Source organism: Anomalospiza imberbis, chromosome 20 (genome assembly GCF_031753505.1).
Source record: "Anomalospiza imberbis isolate Cuckoo-Finch-1a 21T00152 chromosome 20, ASM3175350v1, whole genome shotgun sequence".
In the NCBI taxonomy this organism is placed as follows: domain Eukaryota; kingdom Metazoa; phylum Chordata; class Aves; order Passeriformes; family Viduidae; genus Anomalospiza; species Anomalospiza imberbis.
This window is the reverse complement of record NC_089700.1, coordinates 10,851,943-10,865,937: the sequence shown is the minus strand read 5'-3', so window position 1 is coordinate 10,865,937 and position 13,995 is coordinate 10,851,943. Positions and strand designations below refer to the sequence as shown.

General features: G+C 56.2%; 1 protein-coding gene and 1 long non-coding RNA gene across 2 annotated transcripts in view; both read left to right on the top strand.

Moving 5' to 3' along the window:
• The first annotated feature begins 1,932 nt into the window (after positions 1-1,932).
• MNT (MAX network transcriptional repressor) overlaps positions 1,933-13,995 on the top strand; it is a 29,258-nt gene continuing 17,195 nt past the window's right edge. The window contains exons 1-3 of the mRNA XM_068210775.1: positions 1,933-2,239; positions 11,163-11,724; positions 13,832-13,873. Coding sequence (XP_068066876.1) covers positions 2,167-2,239; positions 11,163-11,724; positions 13,832-13,873 — 677 coding nt within the window. The 5' untranslated portion in view covers positions 1,933-2,166. The remainder of the gene's footprint in view (positions 2,240-11,162; positions 11,725-13,831; positions 13,874-13,995) is intronic.
• On the top strand, positions 3,036-10,310 carry LOC137485954 (uncharacterized). Its single transcript, XR_011005512.1, has 3 exons — positions 3,036-5,308; positions 5,340-8,457; positions 8,927-10,310. It is a non-coding gene; the product is annotated as an uncharacterized lncRNA (long non-coding RNA).

Genomic DNA, 13,995 nt, shown 5'->3' with positions numbered 1-13,995 from the left:
AGCAGCTTGGACTGCAAAGTGCTTGTCCCAGCTGCGTGCTCCCCTCTGACAGAAGTCCAAGTCACCTTGCTGTCAGCATCTCCAGCTTGTTGAAGTGCCAGATGACCAGTCTAAGCTCCGCAGGGTGACAGCCCTGCAGCATGCCCAGCACAGCCAGCCCAAGCTGTGGGCGTCCCAGCTCCCTGCTGCTCTGCAGCTGTGTTTGCCAGCTGCTGGGCTGTCCTCGGCTCCTCTGCTGGGATCAGACAACCCGGTTATGGAATCTGGCATGTACAGTCACACACAGCACATGCGAAATATACCTGAATACGGCCAGGCTACAAAGGGAAGGACCTGGGAGATGCCAGATTCAGGCAGCCCTGGAGCAGCTCCTGCTGAGCTCCCTAAGGCCACGCGCACTGTGTGACTTTCGGCAGTGCTGCCGCAGGCTGAGCTCAGCGCACAGCCTCTCTGCTCGGGGAGCCGGGCTGGCTGATGGAAGGCATTCCTGGAGTAAAACTCCATTCGCTGCGGGAGCTGGGAGGAGCCGCTGAGGCAGTTTGCAAGATGACTGGAAAGCAGCTGACAAGTTCGATGAGAAATGAGCTTGTCCTTCCATGAGCTATACCTGCCCTAAGGTACCCCAGGTGAGTTCTTTCGGCCAGGCTTCATCTACATCTGTATTTTATCTGCCTCTTCTGCTCATGTGTGATGACGCTGCCCTCATTACTGTGGCGAGCAATTCTGATAACGCAGGGATGAGTTCATGGCAGAGGAAATGACTCCTTGCCTCTGCAGAGGAGGATCAGATGCACGTCCAGTGCATGAGGCCACCGGTCACACGCGGAGCAAGGGTGAGGCGTCGCCCTGGCCGCCCGGCACGGGCGGTGGGAAGCAGAAGCGCCTTTAGAGGCAGCCCCAAGCTCCAGAAACCAGTACAGCCCATCCCACAGGGATCTGGGCTTGCCCCTTCACTGGCCATCCCTCAGGGTAGTTTTCGGTTTGTAAATTCCTTAATGTTTGTAGGTAGAATGAAAGTTCTCATATGAAAATCTGTGGTTTTTTAAAAACCTATTCTTTCCGTGAGAAGCACTGGTTTTTCTAACCAGTTTATTTTCCCTCTACTTCAGTACCTCTTCCCAGCCAAAAACCAGAAGTCAGTCGGAGGCAGATAGAATGGAAATTAGAATGGAAAATTTCCTTGTGGATAACTGAAGTTCAATTTAGTTTCACAAGCTACTGACAAAGGGGCCGTGTACAGGAAAACGTTGCTCAAGTTGACCGCGGGCAGCCGCAGTGCGAGGTGTTTCCCGGGAAGCGGGCGCCGGTGTGCTGACCCTTTCCCTTGCGTTTATCCATAAAAAGGGCTCGGCTTTCCCCCTCCGCGGAGGCACCCGTGCAGGCTGCGGGGCACGGTCACGCCAGAGCGCTGAGCCCCGCGTCGCCGCAGCCAGAGAGCCAGGAGGGCTCAGGGAGGTTCTGGAGGGATGGGGCACAAGCCGGGAGCGCCGCGGGGGCAGAGCGAGGCCGGGCCCATCCCGCGGGCGCGCGGCTCGCGCGGGCCCGGGCCGGGCGTTCGGCGCGGTGCCGTGGGTGCCGGTGCGGGGCTGCGCGGGGAAGCGCCGGCGGAGGCGCCGGGCCCGCACGTGCGCGGGGCGCGGCGGGCGCGGCCCCTTTAAGGCGCGCGGCGGCGCGGGGCGCCCATGTGGAGGGCAGCACGCGTGTTGTGCTGCGCGCCCATTGGCCCGCGCGCGCTGACAGCGCGCCCCGGGCCGCGAGCGCACTGCGGGGGGAGCGCCGCCCGCAAAACGCGGCGCCCGGATCGCGCCGCCGCCGGACCGGCCCGCCCGCCGCCGCGTCTCCCGCCCCCGGGGCCGGCCCGGGCCGCGCCCGCCCCGCGCGACCGCCGAGGCTGCGGGGCCGCGTCCCCGCGTCCCCGGCCCGGGCCGGCCGCCGCGTCCCGGCGAGCCCCGTCCCGTCCGGGCGGCGCCCCGAGCTCCACTCCACGTCTTCGCGCCGCCCGCCGCGTAGTAGCGGGGCCGCGCCAGCGCCCGCCTGTTGTGTTTCTGTTGCCACCCGCCATCTTGTCGCCAGCGCTGCGGCCGGCGGGGCGAGCCCGGGGCGGCGCGGGCGGGGCGGGCCCGCGCTCCGGGCGGCGGCGGCGGCGGCGGCGGCCGGGCCCGCGCCATGAGCATCGAGACGCTGCTGGAGGCGGCGCGGTTCCTGGAGTGGCAGGCGCAGCAGCAGCAGACCGCACGTGGTGAGTGACCGTCCGCCCGCGCCTGGCGGAGCCGCGCCTGACAGCGCCGGCCGGCCGCGGCTACACGGGCACTGGCACCGGGGAGGGGCGGGGGGGGGGGGGTCACCGGCGCGGGCTTTGCGCTGCCGGGGACATCCGACCCGGGGAAGCTCGGGGCGGGCGGGGCAGTGTCAGGGCACGGGGGCGATTCGGGGACAGCGCGGCGGGGGCTCTGTGCGGGCGGGGCTGCCCCGGGCCGGGCCCCGTTCCCGCCGGGGGCGCCGCCGCCCCCGCCCCGCGCGCTGCGTGTCCCCGGCCGGCGGGGGGGCGGGGCCTGGCGCGTCACTCGCTCGGCCCCGCCCGCCACCACGTGCGCGCGGCCCCGCCCCGCGCGGCCCCTCCGGGGGCTGGGGGCCCGCCCGGGGCGCCGGGAGGGGCCGGGGGCCCCGGGAGCCCCGCGGGGCCGCCCCCGCCCGCTGCCCCCGCCCGCTGCCGCCGCGCCCCGCGCCGCTCTGCCGCTGCGGCGGCCCCGGCCCTCCGGGAGCGGCCATCTGCGGCCCGGGGCCGCGCGGCAGCGGCGGGCGCGGCGGGGCCGCCGCCCGCGCTTGGCTGCAGGACGGCGGCGCCGGCCCCGCTCCCGCGGCGGCCCCGGCGCGGGGACTCGGGCGGAGCTGCGGGAGCGGCGCTTTGTGCCGCCGCCCATTGTGTCGGTGATGAGTCACGCGGCAGCCGGGGGATGCGGGGATGAGGGGCCGCGCAGGGCCGGCAGGATTCCCGAGCCCGGAGCACTCCCCGGGATTTGGAGATGGCAGGGGCTGCCCGGTCCGCGCTCCCCGCCGGGTGCGTGACAGCTCCGGTGCTGCTTCCAGCCCATGACAGTCTCCTTGCCACCGCCAGCCCTGTGGTGATACCGGCTCCGGGCGTACAGGTGGCGGCTGTGCTCGGGGTGCAGCAGTAAAACACCTGGCTCGGCCTCGCGGGCTGCTGGGGTTGTCTCCTGCTGCTGGGAGACAACTTCCACTGCCATCCCGCTGCCATCCCGCTGCCATCCCGCTGCCATCCCGCTGCCCCGCGCTGCGGGAGCATCTTGTCAGTGGCTCCGACCCGTTGTGCTCTGGGTTACAGAGGAGCAGGAGGAACCTGCCTTCTTGTGCTGGACAACTTCTGAGGCAGGAATTACTGCTGAGCAGGATGCCTGGGCAGGGTAACACAGCAAAGAAAAGACACCCTGCAGGTTTCCCGGCTCCAGGAGCAGCTCAAGGGATGTGTGGGGATGCAGTGTTGCACAAAGCCCGCTGCAGGCTGGAGCTGCTGCCACGAGCGTGCCCCGGGCTCTGGGTGCTGCGGGGGGCACAGCCACCGTGTGTGCTGCACGGGCACGTGAGGGCTGGGCTGGTTGCAGGACCAGCAGCGTCAGTGCAAACGTGGCCACTTCAGGGAAGTCTGAACACCAGGAAGACTCTGGCACGGGAGGGAGGAGCCCTGCAGTGACCTTTGGGTGGCAGGAAGATGTCAGGGGAGAGCACAAGCAGAGGAACAGCTGGGAAGCACTGGGGAGTAATAAGTAAGAACCATAAGACTGGGTTGGCTTCTTTGCCTTGTGTTCTTCCTCTCCTCCCCCTTGAAATCTTGTGTTCTGCAAAGTGTTATGGTCTGTTATACCCCCAGTTACACTGTGCAACTCCAGGGGTCCGGTATGACCTGAAAATCAATCCATTTTGGGGACAGCATTAAAAAATATATACTGAACTCATCTAAGGGCTGCTGGGTCTGCAGCTGACAGCAGTGCCTGCTGCTGCTGCTGTAACCCTCTTGCTGTAAGCATGTGCCTCCCAGGCACATAACACTCCTAACACTCTTACATGGGCAGAGACTCACAGCCTGGGGTCCTTTCTCTCTCTGTTGTGTGCAAGCTCCAGAGACATTTGACTTGAATTAGAGGGTGCTGATTTCTTTGAATTTAGATTAATCCAAGAATGTTTCATGATCAAAGAAAAACAAATTTCTTTATAACTGCCAGTAACTGATACTTGTTTGCTTAGGGTTTTTCCCACAGATACTCATCTGTGACTGTCCAGCTTGTGTTTGCTGCTCTCTCGATGCTGCGCAGTTCATTCACACCATTCCTTTCCTGACTGGTGCCAGCACAGGCAGTGACCCCGCAACAAACACAGTTCTGGGCTTTTCCGTCTCACCTCCCTGCCATTTGGGCACGCTTAATTGCCTGGGAGCGATAACGGTGTGTGGTGGCCAGAAAGGCTTCCTTTGGCCGGGGTGCCCCCTTCCTTGTCCCAGTGGTGAGGAGGGGAACCTGCTCAGACCCAGCGTCCGTGGCTGGGCACAGCTCCGTGCTGTGCTCTGTGAGGTTTCTCAGTGCTGTCTTTCAGCAGATCTCATCAGTATAATGTTGGGATGCATCTCCAGAAACCTTGTGGGGCTTTTTGGCCACCACTGGCTTCTGTCTCACCAGGGTGCTGTGTGGCCTCAGCCTCGGTGTCGCTGGCTGCCGCAGGCAGCACACCCACCTGGGTTTCTTTCAGGGGAGGTAGAAGCACCTTCCAACACACAGTGTGAGTTTATGTGTTTCCAGAGGCTTCCAGGAGAGCTGCACTGCAGTTCTGAGGACAACAGTGCCATAGTGACATGCTTATTCTGACAATTAGACTTTGACTTCAGGAAGAGCCTTGCTCTGTGACACAGCAGTGTCTGAGTTTTGGGGGTGGCAAGGATAATTGTCATGGGATTGCAGGGATAACTGCCTTGGTGCAGCTCGTTCAGGTGATGGTGGTGACTCCCTGTTTTGATGGGCAGATACCCTTGATTCTTCTTTCTTTTTCAAGTATGGAGATAGGGTTCTAAAGGTTAATCTGCAGATTTCCATTCATTTCCTTGAGAAGAAAGCTGGCTAGAGTGAGCAGCCTGTGGAAGCAGCCCCTGGTGCAGCCCTGGGATGAAGGTGCAGCAGTGAGCCCTTGTTCTCATCACAGGATCGAGGAATGTTACCTGGAGCAAACATGCTTACCTAACAGGCTGGCTGTTATCTGCCAGATCCAGTTCTGCCATGACTCACTGAACTCATTTCACCTGTCTGTGCTCCCTTGCTGGCTGTGTAACACACGAGCAGCATGTTTGCTGGCTGTGTAACACACGCACACTGTGCTGGCTGTGTAACACACGAGCTGTAGGCTCTAGGCAGCCTGCGGAGCGCTTGCCAGCAGTGGATGAAGTGGGGTCTCAGAGTTTCTTCTGAGGGCACATCTGTGGGCTTTTTGGTCTGTTTTAAGGATACACAGTCTGTTTATAATACTGTTTATTAAGTCAGTTCATGTTTACTGTTCTTTTCCAACCTGTACATTTAAGGCATGTCATGGTTCACTGTTCCTGCAGTGTGTGCCTCTGTCCCTGGGCCAGAAGCAGGGACAGCAGTGTCCTCATGTGCATGGGAGCAGATGGGTTGGGTCCTGCCTGTCAGCAGCACCACTTCTTGCGCTGAACTGTGACACAGAAGCTGTTCAGCTGACAGAAATACATGCTTTTTATCGGAGTGCATTACTTTGTCTCCGTCTCTTAAAAACGTCGATGCCTGGTGGAAAAGTGCAGGCCCATCTTGTGTAGGACAGCTCACCTGCTTGGTTGCCCAGGTGCAGCTCCTTGGATGGTGGAGCAGAGTCAGCATGTGCTGTTGGTGCCCACTTGGCCTGTCAGAGCCAGTGCTTTCCTGCACTTTTTCCCAAATACCATGGAAAGGTACAGCAGGAGTTGTGCATCCCTCCGGCCCACCAAGGCGCAATGCCGCAGCTGTGACAGTGGCACGCTTGGCATCCTGGTGACACGGTGGTCCTGGGGTTTCCGTAGAGATGAGGCTCTCCATGATGATTTTGGTTTTTTAGCAGTCTTGATCTGCTTTCCTTTGTAGTGCTGCTAAATCCTCACTCTTTATTTCTTTCTTCTGTCCACAAAGAGTTAGTTGTAACTAAAATGCAGGTAAAATTACTCTGGAGCTGATTCAGGGTTTCATTTAAGCACTGCAATAGCTTATTAAAGCACAATGTAAATTATCTGTAGAGATGGGAGAAGCTGTTTTTAGAAATGTCTGTAGGTATTTATTTCATTATCATTGATTCTTCTTTGGGGCTTGGGAGATGAACTACTTCAAGATTTCTTGAGGGTCTTCCCTGCTGTGTTCCAGAAGGTGTGATGGTTTTGTTGAAGGTAAATGCTTCCTTGTAAGCCATGTGTCTCCATAAAGTACTAATAAAGTGTGTGCTCCCTAGATTTTATCAGGCAAGAGGATCACCTTGTCATTTCTCTTACTTGGTTTCAGGCTTGGATACCAAGGTCGCTGGTCTTCCTAGTGGTGTGTACTGGTTGGTGCTAGGGAGGAACGGTTCACATGAAGGCTGATTTTCCTTTGCCTTTAGAGATATGACATAAAGGTGTCATCATCCTCTGGCTGAGAAGGTGGAGACCTGAGTATTGTAGTTGTTAGCAGTGAATGGTGACCCAGTCTGCAGATGCGGTGTGAGCGTGTGCCAGCAGTGGCAGTGCAGCAAGATCGCTCAGCAGGAAGAGTGTCAGGTCTCTGAACCCCTGGAACTGACCCCAGGGAGGCTGGCCTAGCTGTTGCTTCTCTGTAGTGTATTGTGAACTTCTGAGTTCTTAATCGTGAAGCATTTCAGTTCCTTTGTGAACAGTGTGCTCCTGAAATACAGTTTAGTTGGTCTTTGAGGTGCTAGTAAGGCCTGTGTGTGGGGAGGAGAGGACATGGGGCCCTTTGGTGTCAGGCTGTGGTCTGAACACAGCACTGGGAGCCGCAGTGGCAAGTGGCCCTCTGGCAGTGTCCCCGGTGCCTGGCAGCCAGCTCGGTACTGAGGGCACGGCCTCAGTAAGCCAGAGGGCTTTGGGAAGCAGTGCCATGTCTTGGGTCTGCCGTGGTACTGGTGAAGAAACAATGGTGTCAAGGGCTGGGCACCAAACTGCAAAGTTTTAGCTAAGATGGGAGAGAAAAGCGGGGCTTGTGCTGTTGTCAACCACAATGCAGAAGGAGTCAGAGAAGTGTCCTGATTTTAAAGGGTTCTCAGTCCTGCAAGCTTGTTCCTGGGCCTGGAAGTGCCCGTGGCTGTGTGCTGCAGCCCCTGGTGTCAGCTGCATTTGCTGTGACTCAGAGCTTGCTTGGCTGATGCTGAGCTTTGCTGGGCTCCAGTTCTGCTGACTGTTCTTATCTCCCCCTTCCTGGTTCTCCCCTGCAGAGCCAGGGAACTGCAGAAACAGAAACCAACCTCCAGGCTCCAGCCTGCCCTTCCTCCTGACATGACTTGTGCTCCCCCAGGGCAGCCTTTGGAGTAGTAAATACCTGGAGACTCTTCTGTACCCAGCACTTTCCTGGTAGGAGCCTGCAGTGGCTCCTGCGGGTGACACTGCTGCACACCCAGAGTGAGTGACACCCAAGGCACTCCTCTCCAGGGCTGTAGCAGTTCAAGGTATGCAGGATAAGTTCCCAGAAGCGTTGGATGATTCAGGAAAACACTTCAGACCATTCAGAAAACAACACCACAGAACTGCCTCACTGTTCCTGGAGTGAGAGATGTTCTCCACTGAGCACACACAGAGGTGGGATGCTTGGCTATGCAAAGGCACGCCCTTGATAAACTCTCTGTACTGATAGTGTCCTTAGGGAAAGGTAGGAGCATTCAAAGGGCACTGACATCCCTTCGAGCCTGCTCCTCCAGCACGGTTCCAGGAGCCTCAGGCCATGCCCTGGCTGCTGCAGGCCCACGCTGCTGGCCCGAGGGCACGTGTGGCTCTGCCCTCTGCTCCCTGGCTGGCGCTGTGCAGTGCCTGTGACAGATGGGTGGCATTTCCAGGGCAGGCAAAAGGGATGAGATATATTTAAATGCAGCAGATTATTAGGTAACAAAGAGTGCCTGGTGCTGTGTACTCAGACCATCAAGGCCCTAAATAGCACCAGGCCACTGGTCAGGGGTGCTGACCCTGTTTCTGTGTCCTCCCAGGACAGGATTTGCTGTTCTGTCCCGTGGCTCCCGATGTTGCTGTCACGGCTTGGGTGGCGTGGCCATGGACCTGAGGTGCCTGCTCTTGCCATGTGATCCTGCTGGCAAGCGGGGTGCTGTGGGCAGGGTGGCATTCCAGGACCCCTCGTGCTTGGGCTGTGGTTCAGATCCTCTGGCGGTTCTCAGCACTGGTTACCTCCCATGGTTTGTTCTGTCCTCAGTCCCCTTGTTAAGAGTGCAAAGAACGAGTGGAAATTACACATAATTTTGAGGTGCACCTTTGGGTTCAGCTATCCTCTTACCCAAGGGGATACCCTGAGCCTTGCCTGCTTTCTGTGTATGGGCTTGCAGGAGATCCTGTGCTGAGTGTGCCACAAGGGAGGGAATGAGCCTTGCATGTGTCAGAGCACACCGCACGGTGATCACCCCTCCTTGATCTGTATCTGTGCCCAAACGTGGGTGAGCTTCCTTCATCTGAGAAAACGTAGAGCTTGGGGGGGCTTTCTTCCAAGGATGTCTTTGGTTTGTGAGCAGGGCGTGAGTGCAAAGCGAGCAGGAGACAGACCTTCACCACCCAGTGGGAGGGTTTCTGTCCAAAGAGGTGGCTCAGGGCCCTCCAGTGCTTTTGCTGGGGTTGGGAGCATGGGTCCTTTCTGCTTGTGGGTAAGTCAGACCCAAGAGGACAGTGGCTCCTCAGTGTTAGATTTTGGCTAAAAAAATCCTTGAAATAAACTCTTTAGCTCAAGGGAGCAACACCAAAGGCCTTGCTGGCAGGTTGTCAGCAGCCCAAGGGCTGCACCTGCTTCCAGAGACATTTACATACATATTTGTGATCTGTAATGCCTGCTTTACCCTTGCTTCCCTGTTCTCTCCCTTCCCCGGTGAGTGTCGCTGGCTGTAGGAGTTCCACACCGGCTCTGCTCCCGCGCTGCCCTCGCTGCAGGTCTGGGTGTCCTGGCTGGATGCTCTGCTCCACTGTGCCCGTGTCACCTCCAGCAGCCCGGGCAGGTCCTGCTGTCCTCGCCAGACCCTGGCACTGCCACGGCTTCCCATTAATGCCTCCTTTGCTGCTCCCTGCTCCCAGTGTCAGTGCAGCTGGAAGTCTGGGTGGAAGCTGTGTGGGCTTTGGTCTGCTGTGTGCTGGGAAGGCGGTGCAGGTCAGCCTTCAGCCGCTTTCTCTGTCCCCAGGCCGGACGTGCTCAGGAGCACCGTGAGTCAGCAGGTCCTCGGGGCTGGGTTTCCTCATGCACCCTGTGCCAGGGCCATTGCATTGGCTCTGGCTGCGAACCAGCAGCAAACTGGAGCAAGAGATCTGCAGACAAAGGGCTTTTCTTTATTAGTTATTAATGTCGTCGAACTGAACCACTCCAAAATTGTTGGTAGCTAAGATTTGTGTTTGCATCAGGGAATTCCTGCTGGGGTTTTTGCCACCCTGCGCTGCTTCGCTTCTTCCTTTAAGGAACTGTTGAAAATACCCTGAAATATTTTGAGAAAATACAGAGAAATGCAGCTTTAAGGCTCAGCTTCTGCTTAAGCAACCTCCCTCCTATTTTGGAGTCAGTCAGATCTTTTGCTCACCCACCCTACTTGTGCTGCAGAAGTTGAATGAAAACTTTGGATTTGAGTCTCGGGCAGCCCTGGGAAGAGTGCTGTATGGATGTGAAACCCTTCCTGATGACAGAATTTCATGTGGTGCTTTTGTGAGTGCTGCAGGGTCAGAGACTGGGGCTGCAGCCCCAGTGCTAGAGCTCGGTCCAGAGGGTGGTTTCTCCAGGTGTGGGTTCAGGACAGTGCTTGCCTTGGCAGCTGGCTGCTTGACCTGGCTCGTGTTCTCCTTAGGGAGGTCGGGCTGTGTTTGGGCTGCTGCTGCAGCTGAACTTCAGGAAATTGTGTCGCCTGGATCTGGGTCAGTGTTGCTGTGCAGTCACGAGTACCAAAGGGCATTCAGAATCGGCAGTAAGAGTTTTGTTGCCTTTGTTGCTCTCTGTAGTTGTTGCACTATGTACCTCAAGATCAGAAGATGGGTCAGAAAGTATCCCAGTAGCAGCAGGGCTGCTGGGGGGTGGCAGGGGCTGGGCACTGTGGCTGGGCAGTGGCCTGGAGGGCCCTTTTCCCTTTGTTCCACTTGTTCTGTTCAATACAGATTGTCTTGAAGATCACTGGGGGATTGAACATAACCTGGTAATTCCAGGTGGCAGCATACATGCTCTTCTCTCAGATTTCCTAAATACACATTCTGACTTCAGTGTTTCAGTCGAGCCAAAGCTTCTCCTGGGAGAGGTTCTGTTGGGATGTTTCTTAGAGCTTCCTTTAAATTTCCTGATATTGGTGACTGTATAAGGCAGATCACCCAGCTGTCCTTCCAGAGTCCTTCCCCTAATTCCTCCCTTGATAAATTAAAGTTTTATTTTCCAAATATTTGTATATTACTATGAAGAGGTTGCTGCACCACCTTTCGTTGCAGCTCCTCGGAGGTTGTCAGGAGCGGGATCTGCTGAGCCTCACGGATGGTGGGTTTGGAGATATTTGATTAAGGCTGAGCAATGTTTAGATGCCAGGGCCACTGGCGCCACAGGACTTGTATAAATACATTTTGTTTGTGCCATGTTCACGCAATTAAAGCCAGAGCCCTGGATTGCGTTTGATGAGGTTTATTTTGCTAGTCGGGCCACACAGATTTCATTTACTTTGTCTGGTGTCCTGAAAACATAAAGGAATATACACACATCAAAGCCAAGTTTAAGAGCTTGATTAAAATCCGCAGCAGGAAAGAGGTGCCCTGATGTGTTTGTATCAGTGCAGTGTCCACTGAGCTGGGATTCGCTCAGGATAGTATAAAACCCAGGGTGTTTTAACTGGGGGTCCTGCCCCGTGCTGGTTGTAGGCTGCTCTCAGGAAAGCGCCATTGCTCACTGTGTGTGTTTCTCTTTCAGAGGAGAATGAGAAGCATGAGAAGCTCTGCCTGGAGAGGGAGCAGGAGCAGAAGAAGGCGGGCAAGGCCAGCGTGCCACGGGCCAACAGCACCCTGTCGCCAGAGGAGCCCCGGAGCGAACTGCTGGTGCCCGTCTCCCCCCCGGGCCCGGTGCCCCTGCCGCCCCCGCCCCTGGCAGCTCCCATTTCAGTCATTCCCATCCCCGTTGTCACCAGCTCCCCCCAGCAAGCAGCCCAGGCCGCCCTGTCGCCGCCGCTCGTGCAGCGCCACCAGCCCCTCGTAAGCACTCCCAGTGTCCCCAAGGAAGCGCCGTCGGTGGCGCCGGTGATCCAGCGGCCACCGGGCCCGCACCTGCCGGACGGGAAAGCCGCCACGCCGCCGTCGGGCAGCCCCAAGCAGCTCCCGCACTACGCGGCGCCGGTGCTGGCCATCTCCCAGCACCATGTGGTCCCGCAGCCCATCCAGCCCCTGCAGCACCCGGCCGCGCCCGCGCCGCTCGGCGCGCTGAAGCTGGCACCGGCGGACGACATGAAACCCATCGAGCTCAAGAAGAGAATTGGAGGGTGAGTGCACTGCGTGTGGGCACGTGTCCAGGAGGGACAAGCAAAGCTGCATCTCTATGGAGCGGCTCCTGTTTGTGCAAAGTGTTGTTGGGTCAGAAATGCCAAGACCTGTGGATGTTTAACGTCTTTGAATTGCTGAGAGCAGGGTTTTTTAGCTTGACGAGTTTTTATTTTCCTCCCTCGCTCCACACTGTAAGATTTTGTATAAGGATTTTTTTTTGCAGGCCAGAACTGTGTTAGGAAGCAAGTCCCAGCCCTTCATGTCTGATCTCAAGTGGTATCTCGTGTTATGTTTGGCAAAAGATCACTGCTTGTACTGGTCAGGGAAATCAAAGTGCACTGCTGCTTGTGGGAGCTCTCTTGAAAACCGGAATGGGATCTGGGAGATGTTATTCTGAGGACAGAGATCACCAGTTTCTCAGTGCTGTAAGTGCTAAGGGCCTCCTGCTTGCTCAGAATCTTGCAGCTGGAAGGGGCTGAAGGCTACTTAGTCTGCCCTCACCCTCTGAAAGGACTTGTGGCTCTGATGTTGCTCCAGGTTAGTGTTTTTCTGGCTTGTTCTTAAGGACTTTGGCTGGTGGAGACCCTGCCTTCTCTGTAGGTGGTTGTTTCCACACCCCAGTAGGGAGTCTGGTATTACTGCTTGTGGACTGGGAGAACAAACCATTCCCTTCTTTGCAGCAGTTTTACCTGTTTCCTTTGGCCCCTCAGTTTTCCTGCAGCATAAGTGACCTGGATCTGTTCGGTCTTCCCTCCTGGCTGTGCTGTCTGGGCCTCTGACTGTTCTCCTGGCTGCCTGCAGCAGGGGCATGTCTCTTGGCAGTGGTGTTGGAGATGGTGTGTGAATCCCGTGGGGACTGGTGGAGATGTACAGTGGACAGAAAAAAGGTTCATTGGGATGTACAGATCCCAAAACACATAGAAGCAGTGAAAGTAATGCAGATAGAGTTTGTGAAGATAAAGGCTTCAGTAAAATGCCAGTGTAATTCCTCTGAGAAGATTGAGATCTTCAGAGCCTGTCTGCTGCTGGAAGGGTCTGTTGGTCTGTGCGCTAATGAAGAGCTGTCACTGACGTTGTGTGGGTTCAGGGAGCTGTGGAGGAGGTTTCTGCTGGCACGGGTGTACCAGGGCAGGCTGCACAAGTTTGGCTGCCTGGGCTGTGGGCAGTGGGGTGGCTGCAAGTGCACCCACAGACTGCTGCTGTGCTGTCAGACTGAGCTTTGCCCTGGGAGGTGCGGGGGCTGTGGGGCCAGTGTGGAGCACAGCATCACCGCTGCATCCCCCCAGAATTGCTCCATAAGAAAAGATGTCTTTTTCAGCCTGTGAATGTTTCATGGGAAAATGCTGTCAAATATTTGTGACAATTTATTAAATATTATTACCTCAATGTCCTGCGTTTTCAGTCAAAGGCAAATAATTACTTTGCACAGTGTATGAAAGATACTTGAAATCTCCACATCTGCTAATGTACCTTATTGCTGAAAAACTGAGAAAACATGTATTTGTTTGGCTTTTCCTAAAAATACTCCTCTGATTCAGAGAGTGGGTGGACTCAACCCCCAAAACCAGAAACTCACGCTGGTTTTTCCTTGAGCAGTGACTGGAGAATTCCTGTATTGCTTCATTCCATGTTTATCCTCAGCTCTGTTGTTTCACGCACAGTAAAATCCCAAAGCAGTTGGAAGTGTCTGCCCAGTCCCATATGCTTGAATTTGAAACTGCACAAACCTTGTCCCACTGCAGTGTAGGCACAGATCAGAACCAGGCCAGAATCTGGGCTCTCTGGGTCTGTACAAATACTTAAAATTCATACTTTCCCTGTTGTTGGTGGTAGCTGTTTCTGCATATTTACACACACATCACACCTGTTTGTATCTTCTGTGCACTGTGTGCACAATGCTTAGTTCCTCTGATGCACATGTAAAGTATGGAGTTTATCTTGAAACAGTATAGGCAGAAATATATATGTACTTAATGTTAAACCAGTGATACATGAACACTTCTGCTGCTTTTGCATCTTGACATACAGACACTGCTGCAAGCACAGGCGCAAGGCAGGAGTTTTCAACCTGACACTGAGCTGATCTTTGTTCTGTTTGGGTTACAGGGTTGGGACCAGGGAAGTACATAATAAATTGGAGAAGAACAGGTGCGTAGAAAGCCAGGGGTTTGGGTTTTTTAATTGTAATTCCCCTCCTTTTTTTGGCCTATCGTCTGTCAATATTTGCTTGGCTTTGGTGGGTTTTTGTTTGTTTGCTTGCTTGTTTTTTA